Source organism: Arachis hypogaea, chromosome 18 (assembly GCF_003086295.3).
Source record: "Arachis hypogaea cultivar Tifrunner chromosome 18, arahy.Tifrunner.gnm2.J5K5, whole genome shotgun sequence".
Lineage (NCBI taxonomy): Eukaryota > Viridiplantae > Streptophyta > Magnoliopsida > Fabales > Fabaceae > Arachis > Arachis hypogaea.
In genome coordinates this window covers 20,178,364-20,203,841 of record NC_092053.1, presented here as the reverse complement: position 1 = coordinate 20,203,841, position 25,478 = coordinate 20,178,364, and the positions used below count along the sequence as shown (strand labels likewise).

Genomic DNA, 25,478 nt, shown 5'->3' with positions numbered 1-25,478 from the left:
AGAAATTAAAAATAAAAGTGAAGACTATGAAAGAAACTCTACAGAAAAAATGAATTTTGAGCAAGATCAGAAAGTCTGAAAATGTGATATTGCAAGAGTTTTTTTCTGAAAATGAATTTCAACCCCTATTCCTTTCAAGCTATGTATATTTATAGCCATTTTCAACCAATCAAAATTTTTTCACGTGCTCTACATACAAAAAAACCAAACATAACTGTTCCCGCCATAACAATAGTGTGATAACCGTCTTCAACTACATCAATGACTAGCCTCCCCGTTGCTTCGATCACAGATCCTCATTTTCGATATGCAAATTCGATCAACTTAGTTTGTCCATCGATGATTTCTCTTTGATCACCTTGAGCACCTTTTTGACATAGTCCAGACAAATATTTTCGATTTGTTTATCATTAAATTTAAATTATGTTTAGTTAACAATGTCAATAATCTGTACAAGTAGTAAATCGAATTAAGCTAATTCGATTTACTATATATGTATTATTAATTTATATTGAAAAAATATAAATTGAGTCTAATTATTTTCAATTTACATAGATACGCAAACGAGACAAGCATGTAAACTGAAAGCTATTTTGTTTTAGAACATTTGTATAATATTAAAAGTTATTTAGTTTATTTATGTTATTTACCCGAAAATAAGTAATGTGTGACTTATATGTGATTTTTTCCCTCTTATCTTTATAGTGATTACAATTAATTAAAAAAAGAATAAAAATTTATTTAGAAACCTTTTTTTTTAAATATTGGAGCCTAATTGGTGTAGCCCACGAAAATGGCCAAAAAATCGTATTTAACGTCGTTATGGGAGTTTCTGACGGACATCACAAAACATCACCATCATTTTCCTTTTTGCCAATTAGAAAAAAATAATAATTATGGAAAAAATCACTGCCGTATTATATATAAACAAATTAAAAAAAATTATTTTAATACAAAACGTCGACGCTATTTTATTTTTATTTACATAAAAATTATTATTCCCCCACAAAACGTCATCCACGTTTACTGACCAAAAAAAAAAAACGTCAGCCACGTTTTGTGCCTTTCAAAAAAAATTGAGTCAGAATCATAGCAGCCTTAGCAGGATAAAACACAATAACTCTTGATGGTTTTCAGTAGCTAAGAGAATAGGGGTTGAATCTTAGCCCATTTTTCACTTCAGTAATATTTGCTGGTCTTTGAAACTACTTCTGGAGACTTTTTACCCTTTTGTCTCGTAACCATCCATGAGACTTTTTCTTTTATCTCATATCCAGCTACGAGATTTTGCTTTTTGTCTCGTCGATCAGCACGAGATATTTTTAGTTTTATCTCCTGTGCAGCAGAAACAGAAATTGAGTAGAAGAGAGAGAAAATTACACCTAGATATATCCTGGTTCGGCTGCTAAGTGCAGTGCAGCCTACATCCAGTCTCCATCACAACAATGATGGAATTTCACTATAATCATCTTTGATTACAAACACCAATTCTCCCTAGGATCTACCCTTCCTATCCAGGACAAGTTCAGAATCTAAACCTAATCCTGAACTTGACTTGGTTACTGCCAAGCTTTCACTGCAAAGTGCTAACCCAACTTGCAAGGAGATTCCCACAGAATCATGAAACACAACACAGATGTACAAAGGATCTCTAAGGACATCTATGGCTTTTTCTTTTAATTTTGCACTCTTTGCCTTTTTCCGCTCTATGACTTTTTCATACAAACCTCACTGTTTGCCTTTTTCCATGAGATTCAAGACAGACAAAATTAAACAGAAAATTACAAAATAGAAAATATTGAAGGAGAAGAAATTCTGTTAGCTTAGGTAGCTCTGAGAATCCTGTGCTTTGCACTCTCACTCCTTGCTCCTTTCTTCAAACCCTAACTGTTCACCCTTACTTATAGGGAGAAGCTTCCAAGGTTGAAACCAAACAAACCAAGCTAATCTTCTTCTTCTTCTTCTTCAAACCAGAACCGGTTCGGCCAGAGAGAGAGAGAAGAGATAACCCATGCAATAACCAACATGCAATTACCTCTGGTTCTTCCTTGGTCACCAACAATCATCAATCCGAGCCTTCCATCTTGCCTTGCTCTCCAAGATGAACTCCTAGTCCTTGATGCATGCTTGATGATGATAGCTTCATCTGCTCCAATCTCTGCCTCTTCCATCACGTAGCCACTGTAGCTACCTCCTGTGGTGGTTGTGCAGAATCAGAGACAAGCCATCCTTCCAAGGATCTTCTTCTCTGACCGAAATCTTCTCTTCCATATTTGGTATGAAAAAGCCAAGATCTCTTCACCAAATCTTACCACAAGTGATGAGAATCTTAGCTACAGCATACTTTTAGTTTTCTTTTTCTTGCCATCATTGTGATGGTCTTGTGGCGTGCTTCTTCTTCTCTTTGGTGGCTTAATATTTCTTCCATAGCTTACTGTGTAATAACCGAAAACAAGAAGCAAGGTGAAAAGAGAGGAGAGAGAAATTTGAACACTAACTAATGGATTTTGATAAAGTAAATTAAATTTCCACTTCCCTTGCATTAGGTAGCGTATAGCATTGATGATGTCCATCAAATCAATAGCTAACTCTCTCTCATGTTTCCAATGTAAGTTTAATTCAAGTTAAATGAATTTGAAATCCATATGATGAAAGAGTGAGATCCGTTTGGAAGCAATGAAATTTTGCTTTCTTTGCTTAATGGTTTCGGACCATGCAAGCTTGCCTTCAAGCAATGTAATTTTGGGCTTAATTCAACATGGTTCTGGCCCAATTAATCACAAATTGCTTCAGCCACTTAATATAACATACTTTGAACAAGGCTAAGAAGCACATTGGGGCTTTCAGTAATAAATCAAACTGGCCCAATAATTCAGCCAACATAATCATATTTAACATCAAGGCTGAAGGTAAGATGCATATATGGGCTTGCAACATTTTTCTTATATTTTCGGCCCAGACAGAACCTGCATAGCAAAAATTAATTTAACCAACATACCTGAATTGAAATTAAATTAATATTTTTGCAATTAATCAAATTAATAATATTTAGTCATCACAAATGTTAACTTAGAGTTTTTCAAACTCATTAACCCTAAAATATCAATGCATATCACCAAATTGTTTATAATATAAAAAATGAGCCTTTATTTAGGTGTTATCAAATTGATAGAAAAAATATATTTTTTAGTAAAAAATATCTTTTTTATTTTTTAACATGTTTAGCAAATTTTTAGTAGCAAAAATAAAAACACTAAAAAAATTTTTTAAAAAATATTTTTTTTGAGAAGTTACAATTTATTATGTAAAAAATATTTTTTTTATTGTTGTACCCAAACATAATTGATTAATAATAAAAAAATCTTTTTGTATTTGATATCCAAATATAAAATTATTTTTATTTTTTAAAAAATCTTTTAGAAAAATAACTCGAATAAAAATCTTTTCTTAGAAACTCACAAACAAATGCTAAACTTTTAAAATAAGATTATAAATATTAGGTATATAATTATTTATTTTTATATAGTATTTTAATTTTCTAAATGATAGCAAAATATAAAAATAGAATTCAAATTTTAATGCTTACATTTTTCTGAATAAAAATAGAATTTTTAAGATAAAACCAAAGAAATATAGTTAGCATGGTGTAAGAAAATCAGAGAGATATAACATTTTTGATTCATAAAATAAGAAGAAAGTTGTGTTGAAAAATAGCGACAGAATGGAATCCATACCATCAATGCTCGTTGGTCAACTCTTTAATTGAAAAATTTATATTGCTCTTAAAAGTTAAAACTGTTTGGAAAGAGTCAAAGAGATATTCTTATGTCTTATCTATGAACTAAAACTGTACCAACTACATTCCTTGTATTCTAGTAGAAACAAGTTGTACATCACAGAAATAATGCAAAACCAGAAAGTTCTATGCTTTTGGTCCGTTCTGTTCTCATTTATATTAAGAAACTCTATTTCACTCGACAATATAACTCCTGTTCAATACATCACTGATGGACAAACATTAATTTCGAGTGGAGGAACCTTTGAACTTGGCTTCTACAGCCCCGGAAATTCAAATGGCCGATACTTAGGCATATGGTACCATAACATATTCCCTAAGGTAGTCGTGTGGGTGGCAAACAGAGAAAAACCCCTCAACAACACCTCCGGAGTTCTAAAAGTCACCGGTGAAGGACTTGTTGTCCTTATTAATGGCAGCACTAACAGCAGCGTTGTGTGGTCCTCCAACATGTCAAGCAAAGTGGAAGACAAATTGAATCCAGTTGCACAGCTCTTGGAGTCAGGAAACCTTGTTGTCAAAGATGATCATAATGGTGACCACTTTCTGTGGCAGAGCTTTGATTATCCTTGTGATACAATCGTGCCCGGAATGAAGGTGGGATGGGACCTTGTGACAGGTCTAGAGAGGACTATGTCATCTTCGAAAAGTACAGATGATCCTGGCCGCGGAGACTACACAGTTAGAATAGACCTTCGAGGCGATCCGCAAATAGTTCTAATGAATGGAAATGCCACAACAATTAGAGTAGGGCCATGGAATGGGATAATGTTTTCTGGAGCTACACTTTATTTGCGCTATAACCAATTCTCATCTCAATTTGTTTTCAATGAAAAAGAGGTGTTTGTTAGGGTCAGACCAGAAAATACATCCAAATATATTAGAGGTGTAGTGTACCCTTGGGGAGGTGTTCAGGTTTTGCATTGGTCAATACAAACCAGAGGCTGGGAGACACTTATTTCTATACCAGAAGCCGAATGTGACAAGTATGCTATTTGTGGTGCAAATTCTATTTGCAGTGCTACTCCTACTCCTGTCTGTTCATGCCTTGAAGGATTTGCACCAAAATATCCTGGAAAATGGAAGAAATCTGATTGGTCTGATGGTTGTGTTAGGATCACTCCTTTAAGTTGCAGCAGAGATGGATTCAAGAAGGTCACCGGCATAGTGTTGCCGGACACGTCTTCTTCTTGGTATAACAGGACCATGAACCTGCTGGAATGCAAGGAATTCTGTCTGAAAAATTGTTCTTGTACGGCATATTCCGATTTGGATATCCGTGATGGAGGAAGCGGTTGCTTGATCTGGTTTCATGATCTTGTTGACATTAGACAAGGGTCACAAGACTTCTATATTCGAATAGGTACGTTTTTCTTCTTTACATTTTGTCTGTTATTACCTGCATTATAATTTCACAATACATAATGTAAGGAATTAAGGAACAATGCTCTTGAACTTTGATATCTCAGATGATAAGCAGAACAATGATTCCAGCAAGAGGAAGCTAACAGTTATCGTTGTTGGCTCTATATTGTTCATCATGAGCCTAATATTTGGACTGAAATCATTTCTATGGAGAAAAAAACTTGAGGAATCAGGTGAATACATCATATTCTACATGTGAATTCTACTACTACACCAGTATTTGGCAGAAATATAATTTTGCAACATTGAAAGTCTTGTTCAAATATAATTTTACATTAACCATGTCAAACTTCAGAACTTAATTTATATCCTCATCATTCATCATTTTGCTAGATATATTTTGGCTAAGGCAACGTGATCACAAAAAGGAAAAGGAAAACATGGACCTCCCAACATTTGATTTATCAACCATAGTTTGTGCCACTGATCAATTTTCTAGCAGTAATGAATTGGGAAAAGGTGGATATGGACCAGTTTATAAGGTACTTAAATAAGTTGAATTTGCTTACTGTGGTATTATATACTCCAAATATTGTTTTGTTATAACAATTGTTAACAGGGTGTACTTGCAAATGGGACTGAGATTGCCGTAAAGAGACTTTCCAAGAACTCTGACCAAGGACTGCAGGAGTTCAAAACGGAAGTTCAGCTAATTGCAAAACTTCAGCATCGCAACCTCGTAAAGCTTCTTGGTTGTTGCATTCAGCAAGAAGAGAAACTTTTGATTTATGAGCTCATGCCCAACAGGAGTTTGGACTACTTTATTTTTGGTTCATTCCTTAACTGTCTTGAATTTATGCTTCTTTTTCTCAGTTACTATCTAGTAGATAATCATGTTAACATTTAACGTTCTCAACATGATAGATGATGCTAGAAGAAAATTATTAGATTGGTCTAAGCGCTTTCACATTATTCGTGGCACAGCTCGAGGCCTAGTCTACCTGCATCAGGACTCTAGGCTAAGAGTCATTCATAGAGATCTAAAAACTAGTAATATTCTTCTTGACAAAGACATGAATGCAAAAATATCAGACTTCGGTCTTGCTAGGACATTTGCATGTGATCAGATTGAAGACAAGACAAAAAGAGTGGTGGGAACTCAGTAAGTAGGCTAAAATATTGTTCATTACTTAGAACTGTAACATATTTTTTCTGTCATGTATCATGATTCTTATGTGATATACATGCTACAATGCAGTGGTTATATTTCGCCCGAATATGCCGTTCGTGGCTCATTTTCAATGAAATCTGATGTGTTTGCCTTTGGTGTAATCGTGCTTGAGGTAGTCAGTGGGAGGAAGACTAGAGAGTTCTGTGTCCCTAACCGAAGTCTTAACCTTCTTGGATTTGTAAGTGATGCTATGTTGGTTGTAACTATCTTATAGTATTATTGCAACTCACATAGGTTCAAAATTAGGCAATAATAATTTTGACATCTTTTCAGGCATGGGAGCTATGGAATGAGGAGAGGACTTTGGAGCTGGTAGATGAATCACTGCGCGACCCGAATCAAGCTGAAGCAGCGAGATGCATTCAGATAGGACTGTTGTGTGTGCAAGAGAGACCAGAACATAGGCCAGACATGTCATCTGTAGTTCATATGTTGAATGATGATAAACCATTGCCTCGGCCAAGGCTGCCTGCATTTTATTCACACCAACAACATTCTACACTAATTGATGGTGAAGATGGTGAAGAAGTTCATTCCGCAAATGAGGTTACCATATCATTGTTAGGGGCAAGGTAGTAACAGATTTTACATTCAATGATGTTATGTGATTATTCATATGTTGTATAAATAAATAGCCTTGTTAATAACATTAGTTCTGTTCTGTTCAAGTGCGTTGCATATGTTATAGATCTTTAATATGTGATTATTCATATGTTGTATAAATAATGTCTTTGAATTTGAAATTGTTCTTAATAAGTAGTTGTAGATCTTTAATTATCGCTATATACTTTTAAACATATTCCTAACTTTTAAAAGCTGCAACCGTAAGTCCATAAGCACGTGAGCTTTTTGATTTACCAAATACAAAACTAGTGCTTGTGATCTCTTCCAAAAACTTTACCAAACCAAGTCTTAATCCACCGCATGCTCCAATCAATTTTGCTAATTAACTGATTTTTCTATTATTAATTTTTGGGTCTCTAATATCAACATGATTTGATTTATAGGAGATATATACTCAAGAAAATTCAGAATATATTTATAAAGAATAATTTATTCTCTCTTTGGACATCTGTAACAACTAAATGCAAACATTAATATATACTTATGATTTATGGTGATAATTGATAAATCAAAACAACTAAAGACAATATGAGATATTAGAAGAACAAAATCTGTGTAAAAATTTCAGGATGATATATTGAATAACGGAATAAAACCAGCTTGCTATTTATAGGAGATATACTAGTTCAGGCTTTCTCTATTTGTTCTAAGGCTTCTATTTTAGGAGCTTCCTTAACACTGAGATTACTAATATTTGGTAGTTGAAGAGTTCAATGGAAGAAAGCAGAAGTTTGCAATACTTATTATAGCCATGGATTTGTAACAAGAGTAGAAAAATTGCTGATGTATCAGAGAGTGAAAGGAATTGTAGGTCAAATATCCTGTTTGTTTTTGAAGGTATCAGAGAGTGAAAGGGATTGAAGAGAGAGAACAAAGAGAGTGAAGGAATGCTGTTTTTGAAGAGAATGAAAATTAGTTGATACAAGTTGGTGAGTGTGTATTTATACAAGGATTAGTGTCTAACTAACTTAACAAATGTATAGCTACTTCTTAACAATATAGTGACAGCTATCATAACCTCTAACTAACTTTCTCTAACTTGACTAATATCTCTAACATGCTCCTTCAGACTGAGGCTAGTAGAAGTTTTTGCTAACAAAAATAGGGATTTTTTTATGATAATGATCTTGACCTTCTTGGGCATGTAAACCTAAAGATTATTCAACTTAATCTCACTGTATTTTTGGTTGCAGATTCCAAAGTGATCTCACAATTCAAAAGTTCAATTTTCATGTGTTCTAAGCATGGAGGCTGTGGTGTGAAGAGAGGCCATTGGAGCTTATAGATGAATCATTAACTGACTCGGTTGCTGCAGCAGAATCTGAAGTGCTAAGATGCATTCACATAGGGCTTTTATGTGTACAAGAGAGACCAGAGAATAGGCCAGACATGTCAGCCATAGTTCTAATGCTGAATGGTGAGAAACCATTACCAAGGTCAAGGGACCTGCTTTTTATCCACATCAGTTTGGCTTTTCATCAGGGAAATGTGCAGTGAATTCAGCTAATGAAATTTATGACATTATTAGATGCTAGATAGTTTATTTTAGAGTTTAACATACTTTAAGGCAAAAGAAAAACGTTTACTCTAAATGTATATATCATTACAACATGTTCTTATAATTATACATGTTCTTATAATTATACCTATACGTATACCTATACCTCATTAAGTGCACTTTCTTGTCTATTATAGTTTCGTTTCTATTTAGATTCAGGATCCACCAAAGGGATATTTTTCTTACGCTTCCTTCTTTTACTTTGTTCCTTCCTCTGAATTCATTTTTGGGTACTTTTCATATTTTTTTCTTTTCAACTTCAACCCCGTTCATAGAGTATAAACCAAATAGGCATTACTCATAACCAAAAAATATCAACATTCAACACCATTCCTGAATCATAGTTACAAGTACTCCTATTCAAGCACTTCACAGTAGTACCAAATTTCATTTGAAGCATTTTGCTGTATGTTGATTTGGCCAATTATCAATATCATCCATGAGCTTAATGTTGAGATCCTGCGGAATAAATTTTTAATCAAATTCTAACGCGGATGGACCTGTGTATCTGTGAGTTCATTGTTGCTTAATGTAGATTGGTCACCAACCACGTCTCTCTCAATAAAGAACCCTGGCTTCTTTGGCTGAGGTAGTTCCCATTCACTACTCAGCATCATAAGCACATATGACATGCTTGGTCGATCTTTTGGATTTCGTTGCACACATAGCAAACCGACATGAATTGTTCTTATGACTTCTGGCAAATTAATTGAGTCTCTGATCGATGCATCAACTATTTCTAAGCACTTGCCTTTGGCTAAAAGTGTCCATGCCTGTATATATATATCTAGATATTTAGATATTGTGATAACAATAATTAGATCTTGTCTAATGAGAATAATTTGACTAGATAGATGATGCTACTTGATTAGAAATGTAAATAAATATTAGGGGCAAATGAAAAATTAATTCTTACATTGGCAAGAAGATTAAAGTAGTGTTCAATATCGATGAATCCTTTATTTCGCTTCCCACTAACTATTTCTAATATTAGTACACCAAAGCTATAGACATCAGATTTTGTTGAGTACAGCCCACCAACTATGTACTCTGGTGATAGATAGCCACTGCACAAAACATCAACATACAATTTCAAATCAAGAAAAAATGATTTTATTCATTCCTGTCAACATGTCATATAATTGCTTACTTAGCCACTTACTAAGTTCCAACAATATGTCTTGTATTTGCTTCGCTTTCATTTCCTACAAAGCTTCTTGCTATTCCAAAGTCCGAGATTTTAGGATTCAATTCATCATCTAACAAAACATTCCCAGCCTTGAGATCTCTATGAACTATTCTATGTCTTGAATCTTGATGAAGATAAAGAAGACCTCTGGCAATCCCATTGATGATACAAAAACGCTTTGGCCAATCTAGTAGCTTTCCCTTCTCATAATCTATTTTAAAGAAAATGAGTTGGACTAATATTCTAATGAGGTTTTAAGAGTTGCATAATCATTCTTAAATGAAAAGAAGAGTATGGTTCAGCAGGAATCAAACCAAATATGAAGAAGTCCAAGCTTTTGTTGCTCATAAATTCATAAATCAACAATCTTTCCCCAGCTTGAATGCAGCACCCTAGTAGCCTTACTAAATTCCTGTGCTGAAGTTTGGAAACATGCATAACTTCATTTTTGAACTCTTCGAATCCTTGGCTTGAATTCTTCGAAAGCCTCTTGACAGCTATTTCCTGTCCATCTTCCAAGATACCCTGGAAGTTATAACCATTTGTAAGTTGCAAAATATTCGTCTTTAACATGACATAAATGTAACCATTTCAGAAGAGTTATAACCATTCTAAGATATATAATTTTTGGGGAAAGTTTTTCTGGAAGCTCAACAGAGAAATGATGATAAATTTAGAACCTGACAATCAGCTAATTGTTCAATGTATCCTTTCTCTAACTTTTCCAATGCATAAAGCATATTCATGTTTAAAGAGTGCCATTAGCATAAGAAAGAAAAAGGATCTTCTTGGGGCTATCAGGAAATCTTTATATACATAAATAAAGATGAGACTATATATTTCAAACGGTGGCATGGAAACAATAGAGGTTTTATAGGCTCTCAAGTTATATATTCCCATCTTTTTTAAATGGTTCTTCCAATACTTTACTTCGCTTCATCCAATAGGTTACTGGCTGCATGACTTTTTTTCATCAAATTTGTGTTTCTAATAATTATTTTTGTAGCATACAAAAGTAAGATTCATAGCATTATTTAGACAAGGAAAGTCAATAAATGAATCTTGTTAAAAACAAAAAGCAAAATTTATCAAGAATATGATGCATTCTAGACAGGGATGACAACGTTTTTCCATTTGATTACCTTATAAACTGGTCCAAAACCACCTCTCCCTAATAAGTTGTCAGTTGAAAAATTGTTTGTTGCAGAAGTAACCGTATTTATATCAAATAAGGGCAATTCTAGATCTTCCTCATCGTGCTGACAATCATCTGATTCTCTTTCTTCTTTTATCTTTCCTGCATAGTAGAATGAAATGCATAAACAAGCTCAGTGTTCCATGCTCCTATAAATTTTGCTGTATATAAATTTTAAAACTAAAAAATAGATATATGAAGTATAACTACCAATTTAACTATTTCTGTTATAGACTTTTGTTGATCTGCCTTGAAGGCCTTTGAAATTACTCAATAATCAAGAATCAAACAATGAGAATTAGTTAACTACCTTTCTTACGCATCTCCCGTCTATAAATAATGATGGCCAAGCATAAGATCAAAATTCCAGAAGACAACACCCAGATTATGGCAGTGGTAATCTTTTGCTTCTTTTTCTTGAACTTCGGCAATCTTTTTCGCACAATTGCTTCTAAGTAATGTTCGGTTTAAAAAAATAATAATAAGAAAAAAAAAATAAAGGACAAGGTTAGAAATGACAGAAGATGAAATTTTTATGAAAGAGCAACATGTAAAAAAAGAAGAAAAGCTTCAGACCGGGTGAAATAGTTTAGTACCTACATCTTTCCCTGCCATCTTTACATAAATATCTTCAGATGCAGTCATCACTTTCATATCCATCAGCTTTCCAAACCAAAGTAAACAACCATTTGAATTTGGCCCTTTGCTGACATCCAAAGCTGCATAAGCCGTACAAGAGCAGTTTTTCAAGCACAAAATCCTACAATCCTCAAAACTCATACTTGTATTAAACCAAGTTCCTTTTGTGTCTGGTAATTTTAGCCCTGAAAACTTCACAAACCCATCTGAGTTATTGCAACTTAATGAGGTTCTCCTAACACAACCACTTGATGAGTCAATAGTATTCTGCACAAATCCATCTAAGCATTCACACATTGGAAAATGATTTGTATCACAACTAGCATATGCTCCACATTTTCCATAATAATCACAGTCATCCACCGGTATGTGCGAAACTGTGGTCCAACCTGTATTTCCACCACTCCAACTTCTCCGCTGGTTGAATCCATCCATTGCTAGCTGCAGCCTCTGATGAACTGAACTATCAACACTCCAATATACAATATACACCTCTTCCTCATTAGAAATCATGCTAAATCTGAATACAGACTCATTTTTCAATTGAGGTACCCCACTAAATTGAATACCATTCCATGATCCAGAACGAAATCTTTTTGTTGTGCCTTCTCTTAATACAAATTGCGGATATCCATCAATATCAAATTGATAGCTAAAGCTACCTGGAGAAGGATCATCAGAGCTTTTCCATGATGTTGTCCTCCGATTTAGTCCTGTAGCTAAGTTTCTTCCCAACTTCTGTCCAGGCAAGATTGTGTCGCCTGGATAGTCAAAACTTTGCCACACAAAATCTTCCGTGTCGCTATTGCTGTCATCCTGCACAACAAAATTCCCAGAATTCAAAAGCTTTGCAACCGGATTTTGCCCCGATCGCGTCGTGTTGGATGACCAGATAAGACTATTATTACTGTCAAGAAGGACTAGAATTCCGATGTCGCTGACCTTCAAAACCCCTGAGGAGTCAGTGAGGGGTTTTTCTCTGTTTGCAACCCATACTATTGCCTTTGTTGGATCTTTGTTAAACCAAATTCCGACATAACGGTTCTTGGAAGTTCCAGGGCTGAAGAATCCCAACGCAAAGGTTTCATCTGCTGAAACTAATATCTCACCATCACTTATAGATTGCAGTGTGTTGATTGTGTCTCTTGCAATAGAGACAGCCATAAGCAGAGAGAAGCAAAATAAGAGAAAGCTAAATGCTTTCATTGAATTGTGTATATGCTCTTCTTAGCGGTGCCAATAATACCTGTGAAAGCAGAAATAGTAACATTTGCGATTTGCGAACACTCTTCTTTGAATTTCATACATACCTGATACGTCTATGCAAACCCTCTTCTTTGAATTTCATACATACATACGTGATACGTCTAGCTTTGGGGGGTTATGCTAGGTAACCAATAATTTTCTTGAACAATATGAACAAATTACCAATAAAATAAAAACATACTGTATTTTTAAATTATTCATCTAAATTTTAATATTAGAATAAATATTTACACACCTAGTGAAATGAACATCGGATATATTTATTATTCACCAATAAAAATAAAATATTTATACTGTCATCAAGTTGAAGTCCAACCTTTGGATGATACTTGCGTTGAAATTAAGGAAAATTATAAGTAACTAATAATATTGGTGAATAATGGATATATCGAATGTTTATTTCTTTAGGTGTGTAGATAGTTATTTTAATATTAAGATTTAGGTGAATAATTTAGAGGTGTAGTGTATTTTTATTTTATTAGTAATTATTTATGTTGTTCAAAAAAATTACATAACCCTTTATATAATTAAGTCTCTCACAAAAAAGTCTAGAATGCAGTGGGTTCAGATTACAACACCAGTATGCAACAACGAACAAGAAGAAAACTAAAATAATCTATCTATTTATATTATATAAATACTAATAACAATATTGTTATATAATGAGAGGTTGACAACTTAATATTTTATTAGATGAATTCTACTTAATTTTTTTTAAATTAAAAGATAAATTATTTCTTGTGACATGTCTTTTATTATTAAATAAAATAAAATAAATTAATTTATCATGGTTAATTTTAATTTTTAAACTAACCTAAATTTTGTTAATTTAATTAATTCATCATCATGTAATTTTTTTTGCAAATTATAAAAATTATTAAAAAAAGTTTAATTTTATAATTTTTTATTTTTTTAAATTATACATTTATTAATCGATTTCAATCACAAAATATAAAAAATCTAAAAAGACAAAGAATAAACAAAAAATATTCAAGAGGCACACAAAATTTAAAATTTTTAAAATTTTCTCTCTTTTGCTTTCTTAAATTTTTTGAAAAAAAAATAAAATATAAAATAAAACTTCTCTAATAATTTTTAACTATGGTATAACTTTTCTTAATCTAACCTAAATTTTGTTAACCTAATCAACTCACTATGATATAACTTTTTTATAAATTATAAAAATGATTAGAGAAATTCTATTTTATATTTTATTATTTTTTTCAAAAAATTTAAGAAAGCATAAGAGAAAATTTTGAAAATTTTAAATTTTGTGCCTCTTAATTTTTTTTATTTATTCTTTGTCTTTTGAGATTTTTTTATTTTGTGATTGAAATTGATTAATAAATATATAATTTAAGAAAAAATAAAAAATTATAAAATTATTTTTTTTTCATAATTTTTATAATTTGCAAAAGAAAAAGTTACATCATGATTAATTAATTAAATTAACAAAATTCAGGTTAGATTAAAGTTAAAGTTAATCATGATCAATTAATTTTATTTCAGTTAATAATAAAAAGATATGTCATGAGGGTAGTTTACCTTCTAATTTAGAAAGAGTTTGATAGTATTCACCTTTATTCTTTCTTTGGACATCTGTAAGAACTAAGAACTAAATGCAAACATTAATATATACTTACGATTTATGATGATAATTGATAAATCAAAATAACTTACGCCAAAATGAGACATTAGAAGAACAAAATCTGTGTAAAAATTCCAGGATGATATATTGAATAACAGAATACAACCAATTTGCTATTTATAGGAGATATACTAGTTCAGGCTTTCTATATTTGTTCTAAGGCTTCTATTTTAGGAGCTTCCTTAACGCTGAAATCACTAATATTTGGCAGTTGAAGAGTGCAATCGAAAAAAGCAGAGTTTGCAATACTTATTATAGCCATGGATTTGCAACAAGAGTAGAAAAATTGCTCATGTATGATTCAGACTCTTTCTGTCTTTATCAAACACAAATTGTTGGTCAAATATCCTGTTTGAAGGTATGAGAGAGTGAAATGAATTGAAGAGAGAGAACAAAGAGAGTGAAATAAATGCTGTTTTTGAAGAGAATGAAAATTAGTTGATACAAGTTGGTGAGTGTGTATTTATACAAGAATTAGTGTCTAACTAACTTAACAAATGTGTAGCTACTTCTTAAGAGTATAGTGACAGCCATCATAACCTCTAAGTCTCTAACTAACTTTCTCTAACTTGACTAATATCCCTAACATGCTCCCTCAGACTGAGGCTAGTAGAAGCTTTTGCTAACAAAAATAGGGAATTTTTTTATGTTAATGATCTTGACCTTCTTGGGCAAGTAAGCCTAAAGATTATTCAACTTAATCTCACTGTATTTTTGTTGCAGATTCCAAAGTGATCTCACAATTCAAAAGTTCAATTTTCATGTGCTCTAGGCATGGAGGCTGTGGTATGAAGACAGACCATTGGAGCTTAAAGATGAACCAGTAACTGACGCAGTTGCTGCAGCAGAATCTGAAGTGCTAAGATGCATTCACATAGGGCTTTTATGTGTAGAAGAGAGACCAGAGGATAGGCAATGGTGAGAAACCATTACCAAGGCCAAGGGACCTGCTTTTTATCCACACCAGTTTGGCTTTCCATCAGGGAATTGTGCAGTGAATTCAGCTAATGAAATTTCTCTGACATTGTTACATGCTAAATAGTTTATTTTAGAGTTTAACATAATTTAATGCAAAAGATTCTCTAAATGTATATATCATTATAATAACATGTTCTTACTTATAATTATACCTCATTGAGTATACTTTCTTGTCTGTTATAGTTTCATTTCTATTTAGATTCAGATCCACAAAAGGGATATTTTTCTTACAATTCCTTCTTTTATTTTGTCCTTCCTTTGAATTCATTTTTGGGTACCTTTCATATTTTTGTATGCACTTTTTTTCAACTTCAATCCCATTCATAGAATATAAACCAAATATAGGAATGAATCATAACCAAGCAATATCAACATTCAACACCATCCCTGAATCGTACTTACAAGTATTCCTATTCAAGAACTTCACAGTAGTACCAAATTTCATTAGAAGAATTTTGCTATTGTCTAAAAAATGCCATTTATTGTATGTTAAATTGGTCAATTATCATTATCATCCTTGAGCTTAACGTTGAGATTGGACTGCTGCGGAATAAATTCTGAATCAAATTTTATCGGGGGTGGACCTGAGTAGCTGTGAGTTCATTGTTGCTTAATGGAGAATTGTCACTAACCACATCTCTCTCAACAAAGAACCCTGGCTTCTTTGGCCGAGGCAGTTTCCATTCACTACTCAGCATCATAAGCACATACGACATGCTTGGTCGATCTTCTGTATTTCGTTGCACACATAGCAGACTGATATGAATTGTTCTTATGACTTCTGCAAAATTAATTGAGTCTCTGATGGATGCATCAACTATTTCTAAGCACTTGCCTTCTGTTAAAAGTGTCCATGCCTATATATATTTATATATTGCAATAACAAAAATTAGATTTTGTCTAATGAGACTAATTTGACTAGATAGATATGCTACTTGATTAGAAAATGTATATAAATATTAGGGGCAAATGAAAAAGTAATTCTTACACTGCCGAGAAGATTAAAGTCGTGCTCAATATCGACGAATCCTTTATGATGAGTTTGGAAAACTCTTAAATTAATATTTATGATGACTAAACATTATTTAAAATAATTAACTGCAAAAATTAATAATCTGATTTGATTAAATAATTTTTGTTGCAGGTTTTAAGTTGGGCCGAAAAATAAATTTCTGGCTTAAGCCCAATAACTAGCTCTGTTGCATGTTTTATACTAAGGGGCTGAAACTTTAAATTGATGGGCCAATGCTGATGACAACCAAGCCCATGGTTAATTTTTGATAAAAGCTTCCTTTGCTTGATCCGAAACAAAGTTCATCAGGAAAGCAAATGTTAACCAAACGGGTCAGTTTTAATTTCAAAGCTATAAGCCCAAATCTCATTTGAGATGTATGGTTCCAAACTTGGTCCGAAACCAAGGAAAAATGAAAGCAAAGTGCTTCCAACGGAACCAAGCCTTTAACCATGTGATGGATTTCAAAATCTATTACATTGTTAATTAATGCATGGGGAATATGAGAGAGAAAAATTCAGCTGAGTTGATTGATGGCTATTATGACAAACATGCCACTCTAAGCAAGGGAAGTAAAAGCAAGCTACTCTCAAATTAATTTGTTTAACCACTTTGTATTGCTTTTCTTCAGATTCCTTTCTTTCTCTCATCTCTTTCTTCTTCTTCCTTCGGTCCTTGTCCAGGAAACTATGGACACTATGCTCATCAACAAAGAAAAAGAAGAAGTTGCATGCATCAAGACCATCAAGCTAATGATGGCAAGAAAACATACTAAAATAAAAATGAGCTGTGGCTGAGATATTCACCATATTTGGTTAAGATTTGGTGATGTATCTTGAGCCTTTCATGCTCAAAAATGGACGATGAAGATTCGGCCAGCATGGAGGAGATTCTTGAAGCATGGCTTGTCTTTGATTCTGTTTAACCACCACAGGGAGTAGCTAGAGTGGCGAAGTGATGGTTGAGGCAGAAACTAAAGCAGATGAAGTCATTATCATCATGAAGCATCAAGGGCCAGAAATTCATCTTAGAGAGCAAGCCAAGGATGGAGAGCTCGGATTGATGAAGGGTGATGATCAAGAAAGGTCCAGAGGTAATTGCATGTTGGGTTTTACATGGTTATCTCTTCTCTCTCTATGTGGCCGAACCGGTTTCTGTTTGTTGAAGGAGGAAGAAGTTGGTTCGGTTTTGGCTTCAATAAGTGGAGGCTCCCCTCTTCTATAATAAGGGTGGACAGCCACTGTTTGAAGCAAGGAGAAAATTTGAGAGTGCAAGGCACAGTGTTCTCAGAGCTACCTGAGCTAACAGTTTTCTCTTCTCCTTCAATGTATTCAGTTTTGTATTTTTCTGTTTAATTTTGTCATGTCTTGAGTCTCATGGAAAAAGGCAAACAGTGAGGTTTGTATGAAAAAAGCCATAGAGCGGAAAAAGGCAGAGAGTGCAAAATTAAAAGAAAAAGCCATAGATGTCTTAGAGTTCCTTTGTTCATCTATGTTGTGTTTCATGATTCTGTGGGAATCCCCTTGTAAGTTGGGTTAGCACTTTACAATTTGTAATCAGGATGATTATAGTGAAATTCCATCATGGTTGTGATGGAGACTGGATGTAGGCTGCACTGCACTTAGCAGCTGAACCAGGATATATCTAGGTGTAATCTTTTCTCTCTTCTACTCTATTTCTGTTTTCTACTGCACAGGAGCAAAAACTAAAATGTCTCGTGCCAAGTGACGAGCCAAAACAAAAATCTCGTGGCAAGTGACGAGACAAAACAAAAAGTCTCGTGTCCAGAGACGAGCTAAAACAAAAAGGTCTCCTCTGAGTTCAGCAAGTGTTAGCAACAAAAAGGGGGCTAAGATTCAACCCCCCTTCTCTTAGCCACTGAAACCATCAATTGGTATCAGAGCTTGGTCTCAAAGAGATCAAGCTTTGCAGCTTGGAGCAAAGATCCTTATGGCGGAAAACAGTGGCGCAAATGTGGTGTCCTATAATCTGACTGAAGGTCAATCAAGCAATAGACCCCCTCTTTTCAATGGGAAAAATTATACCTATTGGAAGGAGAGGATGAAGATATTTGTGCAAGCAGTGGATTACAGATTGTGGAAAATCATCTTGGAAGGACCTCAATATCCAACTGTTACAAGTGCCGAAGGAGTTGTTTCTCTCAAACCAGAAGCAAGATGGACCGAGGAAGATAGGAAGAAGGTGGAGTTAAATGCCAAGGCAGTAAACCTGCTCAATTGTGCTATCAGCTTCGAGGAATACCGACGGGTATCAAGATGCACAACGGCAAAGGAAATCTGGGACAAATTGCAAATCACCCATGAAGGAACCACCATTGTCAAGAAGACTCGGGCAGATATGCTAAACCGAGAGTATGAAACGTTTTCAATGAAGGAAGGAGAGTCCATTGATGAACTGTTCGAACGGTTCAATTCTATCATTGTTGGCTTAGATGCTCTGGGAATTACACATTCTGAATCTGTGCTAGTGAGAAGAGTGTTGAGATGTCTCACAAAAGAGTGGGAAACAAAGGCTTTAATTATTTCTGAAAGTAGTAGCTTAGACTCCATGACTCTTGATGATTTGAGAGGAAATCTTCTTGCTTTTGAAAATACCTATTTGAAAAAGGATACAAAAAAGAAAGGAATTGCATTTTCTTCTGTGACTAACCCTCTGGATGATGAATCCAGTGATAACTCTTCTGAAAATGAGTTTGTGTTATTTGCAAAAAAATCCAGGAAAATGGCTAAGCTCAAAGGCAAAGGCAGCAGCACAAGGAGAATGAAGAAAGATCTTAGCAAAGTAACTTGCTACAACTGTAAGGAATTTGGGCATTTCAAATCTGATTGTCCCAAGCTGAAGAAGGATGAAAAGTCGAAAAGAGGAAAGAAGAAAGGACTGATGGCCACATGAGAAGACTTGGAGAATGATTCTGATGATGATGATGAAGAAACCGAGACCAAGTCACAAACATGTCTCATGGCAGACCACATATATCAGGTAGTCTTTCATAACCCTAACACTGAAGATCTTCATCTTATGATAGACCACCTTTCTGAAAAAATAAGATGTTTTTTTGCTGGAAAATCAAGAACTTGAACAACAAAACACCATTCTTAAGGCTGAAAACAGTTTTCTAAAAGAAAAAGTGAGAGAGGCCGAAACTGCTTGTGATCTTGTTGAAGAGAATAAGCAGTTAAGAGCCCAAGTTAGGAGCTGTGAAAGTAACCATTGTGTTCTTGCATATGTGGATTGTTTTAAGCAAAATGAAGAGTTGCTTAAAGAGGTTAAAATACTTAAGGAAGACTTGGCCAAGTTTACACAAAGTTCCGAAAGTTTAAATCACATCTTGGCTAGTCAAAAACCTCTTTATGATAAGGCTGGGTTGGGGTTCTATAAATCTGAAAAATCGCATTTTGAAAATATTGCTTCATCTTCAAATGATACAAGATTTCAAGATCCCACCTACTTTAACAAAACAGCAACTCCAAGGTTTTGTAGACTATGCAATCGGAATGGACACCTTCCCATTCAATGCTTTTTCGGTGAAAGAATGGTTGGTGACAAGGTTTATAAAATTGTTTTTGATTACAATGGCTTAGGACATAGAAGATGGTTTAACGTTAAAGGATCCAAAAAGATTTGGATACCTAAGGTTACTTGAGCTTGTTTTGTAGGTGTGCCTAGCATCCAAAAAGAAGGAAAATATGTGGTATATGGACAGCGGATGCTCTAGGCATATGACCGGAAAGGCAACCTTCTTCATAAAGCTTGATGACTATGATGGAGGACTTGTCACTTTCGGTGATGATGCAAAAGGAAAAATTGTGGCTGTTGGGAAAGTTGGTAAAAACTTTTCTTCTTGTATAAATGATGTTCTCCTTGTACATGGCTTGAAACATAATTTGCTTAGTGTTAGTCAACTTTGTGATTTGGGTTTTGAAGTTATCTTTAAGAAATTTGTTTGTTTAGTTGTGTGTGAGAAAATTGGGGATGTTCTTCTTGAAGCTAAAAGATGTAATAATGTGTATGGATTAACTGTTGAGGATTTAAAGGAACAAAATGTAACATGCTTTACATCTTTTGAATCTGAAAAATGGCTTTGGCATAGAAAGTTGGGACATGCTAGCATGTATCAAATTTCTAAGCTAGTCAAAAGAAATTTGGTTAGAGGAATCCCAAACATCAAGTTTGATAAGGATCTTACTTGTGACGCTTGTCAATTAGGCAAACAAGTAAAATCCTCTTTTAAATCAAAAGATGGAATCTCAACCAAAAGGCCATTGGAAATGTTACATATTGATCTTTTTGGTCCTACTAGAACTCAAAGTTTAGGAGGTAAAAATTATGGTCTTGTGGTGGTAGATGATTACTCTAGATTTGGTTGGGTACTTTTCCTTGCTCATAAGAACGATGCCTTTCATGCTTTTTCCACCCTTTGTAAGAAAATTCAAAATGAAAAGGATTTGAAAATTGCCCATTTGAGAAGTGATCATGGAAGAGAATTTGAAAATCAAGATTTTGAAAAATTCTGTGATGACTTAGGGATTTCTCACAATTTTTCATGTCCTAGAACCCCCCAACAAAATGGGGTGGTTGAAAGAAGGAATAGAAGCCTTCAAGAAATGACTAGGGCTATGTTATGTGAGAATGAAACTCCTAAATTCTTATGGGCTGAGGCTGTGAACACAGCATGCTATATTTTGAATAGAACAATTATTAGAAAAGGGTTAAAGAAAACTCCTTATGAGCTATGGAAAGGAACCCCTCCAAATCTTAAGTATTTTCATATTTTTGGATGCAAATGTTTTGTGCTTAATAATAAAGAAAATCTTGGAAAGTTTGATCCAAAATCTTATGAAGGAATGTTTGTTGGATATTCCACCACAAGCAAGGCCTATAGAGTTTATCTCAAGGAGCATAGGACAATAGAGGAATCCATACATGTTACTTTTTGTGATTCTAACTTAATTCCCAGTATTGTGAAGGATAATGATTCAGATTGTGAAGAGGCTGCAACAAGTAAAGAAAATCCCAAATCTGTGCAAAATGAAGAATCTGTCAGCCCGGTTTTATCTCGTCAGATTGAAGGAGAAACTTCCATTTTATCTCCTGAGCAGACACGAGAAACTGAAACAGTGAGACCACCAGAAGTTCATCAAAGTTCAACACCTGGCCGAAAACCTAGAGAATGGAAGTCTATGAGGGGTTATCCTCATGACTTCATCATTGGTGATCCCTCTCATGGTGTAACAACAAAATCCTCCACCAAAAGGCAAACCGAACCTAGCAACTTTGCTCTCTTGTCACAAATGGAGCCCAACAATGTCAAACAAGCTCTTGAAGATCCATCATGGGTCAAGGCCATGCAAGAGGAGCTAGCTCAATTTGACAAGAATGAGGTTTGGACATTAGTACCTTATCCGGATGGTAAGAAGGTAACAGGTACTAAGTGGGTATTTAAGAATAAACTTGGTGAGGATGGACAAGTTGTTCGTAACAAGGCTAGATTAGTGGCCCAAGGTTACGATCAAGAAGAGGGTATAGATTTTGATGAGTCTTTTGCTCCGGTAGCTAGAATGGAAGCAATTCGATTGCTTCTTGCCTATGCCACCCATAAAGGTTTCAAAATGTTTCAAATGGATGTTAAGTGTGCTTTCCTTAATGGCTTTATTGATAGAGAAGTGTATGTGGCACAACCCCCCGGTTTTGAACATAAAAAGTTTCCAAATCATGTTTTTAAATTATCTAAGGCTCTTTATGGCCTTAGACAAGCTCCAAGAGCTTGGTATGAAAGGCTTAGTGCCTTCTTGTTGGAAAATAAATTTCAAAGGGGTACCACCGACACTACTTTATTCATTAAAGCATCTAATGATGATATACTCCTTGTTCAAGTTTATGTTGATGACATTGTATTTGGATCGGCCAACATTTCCTTGTGTGAAGAGTTTGGAAAACTCATGACTAGTGAGTTTGAAATGAGTTTAATGGGAGAGCTTACTTTCTTTCTTGGCCTCCAAATTAAACAAACTCCTAGTGGAACTTTTATTTACCAAGGAAAGTATGCAAAAGAACTTATCAAAAAGTTTAGCCTAGAAAATTCCAAATCAATGGGTACACCAATGCATCCCAACACAAAACTTGAAAAGGATGATGATGGTCAAGATGTGGATGAAACAAGATATAGGGGAATGATAGGTTCACTCATGTACCTTACCTCCTCTAGACCGGATATCGTCCAAAGTGTGGGTGTATGTTCAAGGTTTCAATCCCACCCAAAAGAATCCCATCTTACGGCCGTTAAGCGCATCATTAGATACATTAAGGAAACTTGTGATTATGGCTTGTGGTATCCTAAATCTGATGAATTTTGTGCAGTAGGATTTTGTGATGCAGATTATGCAGGAGATAGAGTGGATAGAAGAAGCACGTCCGGCATGTGTTGCTTCCTTGGAAGCTCACTCAACATGTGGTCAAGCAAGAAACAAGCCACAGTGGCTTTATCCACCGCTGAAGCAGAATACATTTCCGCTTCTGCATGTTGCACTCAATTAATTTGCTTAAAAACACAATTGGAAGATTACAAATTAAAAATCAATAGTATACCCCTATTTTGTGATAATATGAGTGCAATAAATATTTCAAAAAATCCTGTTTTGCACTCAAGAACCAAGCACATTGAGATAAAGTATCATTTTATTAGGGAACATGTGCAAAAGGGTACTATTGATATTCAATTTGTAAAATCTGAAGACCAAATTGCTGATATTTTTACAAAACCCCTCTGTGAAGACAGATTCTGTACCTTGAGAAAAAGTTTGGGAATGTTTGATTTAAGCTTCATTGAAAATTTGTGAATATTTGACTCTACTCAGTTTTTGCTCGTAGGTTTGGACGAGCAACAATAAATGGCATAATGGAAGAGCTGTGATCAAGGGGGAGGCAACGCAGAATTCAAATTTTATGGGACCCACCAAAATTCCTTGACCCCACCATGACAGTTTTGTTAGTTTCATTTCTTTTGAAAAATTAAATCAACAAAATCCCTTGGTTGTCTCATCAAATCTTGTTGGAAGAAGCATGTTGTCAAATCAAATCTTTCCCTCCAACTAATCCCTTGATTTAGGGAAACCTCTTTTCAGTTTTTGAAACCCCCCTTGGATAATAACCGCTCTCTTAATGGGTAGTAACTTCTCTCATTCTCTTTCCAATTAAGCATTTAATGCTTCTCTAACCTCCCATCACTCACCTCACTATTCGGCCACCTTTTCCTCTCCAACTTCCATCTCCATTGATCTTCTTCATTATGAAAAAGAAAACAGCCCCAAGAAAGAGTGAGAGAATTTGCCAATCTCAGAAACCTTCTACACCTCAATCACATACCCACATTCACATCCATTCCACCTCTTCCTCTTCTCTTTCACCCCCCTCCAAGCGGACAGAGACTATGAGGCGCAAAGTTATTGCTCAAAAATCTTCTGGAAGAAGGAAGAGCGAGAAGGCGAAGGAGCCCAGCATTGAAGAAGAAGTAGAGGAGTCTCATACCTCACCTTCTCCATCATCGCCGAAAAGAACCACCCCACATGCATCCGGAAAGAGTTCCAAGAAGACGAAGGGTTTCGAGTTCCATGAGACCAGAGAACCCACGAACCTTGGGTCAATGGAGTTCAAGAACAAGTTTCACAAATCACACTCACATTTCGATCCTTCCAGGTTCTCTACGTGTGCTGCTTTTGAATTCCACAATGAAGTCCTGGAGAAACGGCATTTGTGTCTCTCTTACCTAGTGAATCTTAAATCTCTGGCCTCCAAAGGAATCGATTTACAACCCATGTTTGAAGGTCTAAAATGGTCACCTCTGCTTCATATTCATAAAATGGTGTACCCAGGGCTGGTCAGACAGTTCTATGCAAATCTAAGGTTTATTGATGGTAGCCTTCACTCTTATGTAAAATGGGTTCAGATCATTCTGGATTCTGAAACCATCTCTTCTACCCTTGGATATATTGATGAAGGGCCAAAGGTTTATATGAGTGATAAATGGGACTTACATGTAGGAGTTACATACAAGCAGGTGATTCATCAAATCTGTGAAAATTTGTCTGGCCTAGATGGAACTGTTCCGACTCATAAGGCTTTGGGTCCAACTAACTCTCTGCTGCACCGCATCATAACTCACATTCTCACTCCTCAAAGTGGTTCTCACAACAGGGTAACCGTATCTGATTGTCTCATAATATTTGCTTTAGTTACTTCAACTTCTATTTCATTTAGCTATATTATGATTCGTCACATGTGGGAGTCTGTGAAAAGTACAAAAAAGGCCAATCTACCTTATGGAATGTTTCTTACATGCATTTTTGAGTACTTTAAGGTAGATTTAACCAATGAGGATGTAGAGAACCAAGTTTCCATGATCAGAGCAGGCGGAGCTGCAAAAAGGGGAAAGAAATCAATAGCATCTGATGATGACTTTGAAGGCCACCCAGAATCCTCAAAGACGACTGGTTCCCTCAGAGAAATTCTCACAGAATTCACCAATATGTCCGATCTCATGGTTCAATTTCACAAGTCTGCTCGCAAACTTGCTTATGAGAATGAATTGGCATGGAAGAAATGCCAAGAGAGGGTCAGTCTAATGTTGGAAAGTCTTGAAAAAGAAGCTGGCAGTGATGGCGTCGAGGAGGAACCTGACTTTAATCTTTTTGATGATTAACTCTCTGGTTACTATTTGATATTGGCACAATTTGGCTCAATCAGTTCTTTTGTTTTTGTTAGGGTTGCAATTGACAATAGCTACCTAGGTGATACTTTGATGACACCGTTTGGTTATGTTTTGGACTGTTATATTGCATATTCTGTTTTCTATAACAATGTTTTGTGCAGGTGCCCCCATGATGACAAAAGGGGGAAGAATTTAAGGTTCCAAAATTGAAATTAGAACGAAACAGGGGCTGAAAAACAGGGGAACAGGGGT

The 25,478-nt window shown here is 34.9% G+C and overlaps 2 protein-coding genes across 4 annotated transcripts; one reads left to right on the top strand and one right to left on the bottom strand.

The window, feature by feature from the left end:
* The first annotated feature begins 3,880 nt into the window (after positions 1–3,880).
* On the top strand, positions 3,881–8,637 carry LOC112769036 (G-type lectin S-receptor-like serine/threonine-protein kinase At4g27290). Its single transcript, XM_025813431.3, has 8 exons — positions 3,881–5,159; positions 5,266–5,394; positions 5,555–5,703; positions 5,781–5,991; positions 6,086–6,323; positions 6,420–6,570; positions 6,666–6,964; positions 8,210–8,637. The coding sequence occupies exons 1-8, from the start codon at positions 3,905–3,907 to the stop codon at positions 8,256–8,258; spliced, it is 2,481 nt and encodes an 826-aa protein (XP_025669216.2). The 5' UTR covers positions 3,881–3,904; the 3' UTR covers positions 8,259–8,637.
* Positions 8,578–12,993, bottom strand: LOC112769037 (G-type lectin S-receptor-like serine/threonine-protein kinase At4g27290). Of its 3 annotated transcripts, XM_025813433.3 has the most exons (8): positions 12,540–12,939; positions 11,555–12,413; positions 11,269–11,409; positions 10,906–11,060; positions 10,078–10,288; positions 9,737–9,974; positions 9,491–9,641; positions 8,578–9,347 (listed from the first exon to the last, which is right to left on the bottom strand). In XM_025813433.3, the coding sequence occupies exons 1-8, from the start codon at positions 12,801–12,803 to the stop codon at positions 9,060–9,062; spliced, it is 2,307 nt and encodes a 768-aa protein (XP_025669218.1). In that variant the 5' UTR covers positions 12,804–12,939; the 3' UTR covers positions 8,578–9,059. The 3 variants fall into 3 exon arrangements, with proteins under 3 accessions (XP_025669218.1, XP_025669219.1, XP_025669217.1); XM_025813434.3 differs by having other exon boundaries at positions 8,578–9,361; positions 11,555–12,993; XM_025813432.3 differs by having other exon boundaries at positions 11,555–12,993.
* Between the last annotated feature and the right edge of the window lie 12,485 nt (positions 12,994–25,478).

Excerpts from the sequence above, each read along its gene's own strand:
- LOC112769036 (XM_025813431.3), top strand. The coding sequence starts at position 3,905 with ATGCAAAACCAGAAAGTTCTATGCTTTTGGTCCGTTCTGTTCTCATTT. Across the intron at positions 5,395-5,554 it reads AAAAAAACTTGAGGAATCAG|ATATATTTTGGCTAAGGCAA; the intron begins GTGAATACATCA and ends TCATTTTGCTAG. Across the intron at positions 5,992-6,085 it reads TTTGGACTACTTTATTTTTG|ATGATGCTAGAAGAAAATTA; the intron begins GTTCATTCCTTA and ends TCAACATGATAG.
- LOC112769037 (XM_025813432.3), bottom strand. The coding sequence starts at position 12,803 with ATGAAAGCATTTAGCTTTCTCTTATTTTGCTTCTCTCTGCTTATGGCT. Across the intron at positions 11,410-11,554 it reads GATGGCAGGGAAAGATGTAG|AAGCAATTGTGCGAAAAAGA; the intron begins GTACTAAACTAT and ends AACATTACTTAG. Across the intron at positions 10,289-10,905 it reads GTTTTGGACCAGTTTATAAG|GGTATCTTGGAAGATGGACA; the intron begins GTAATCAAATGG and ends TATAACTTCCAG.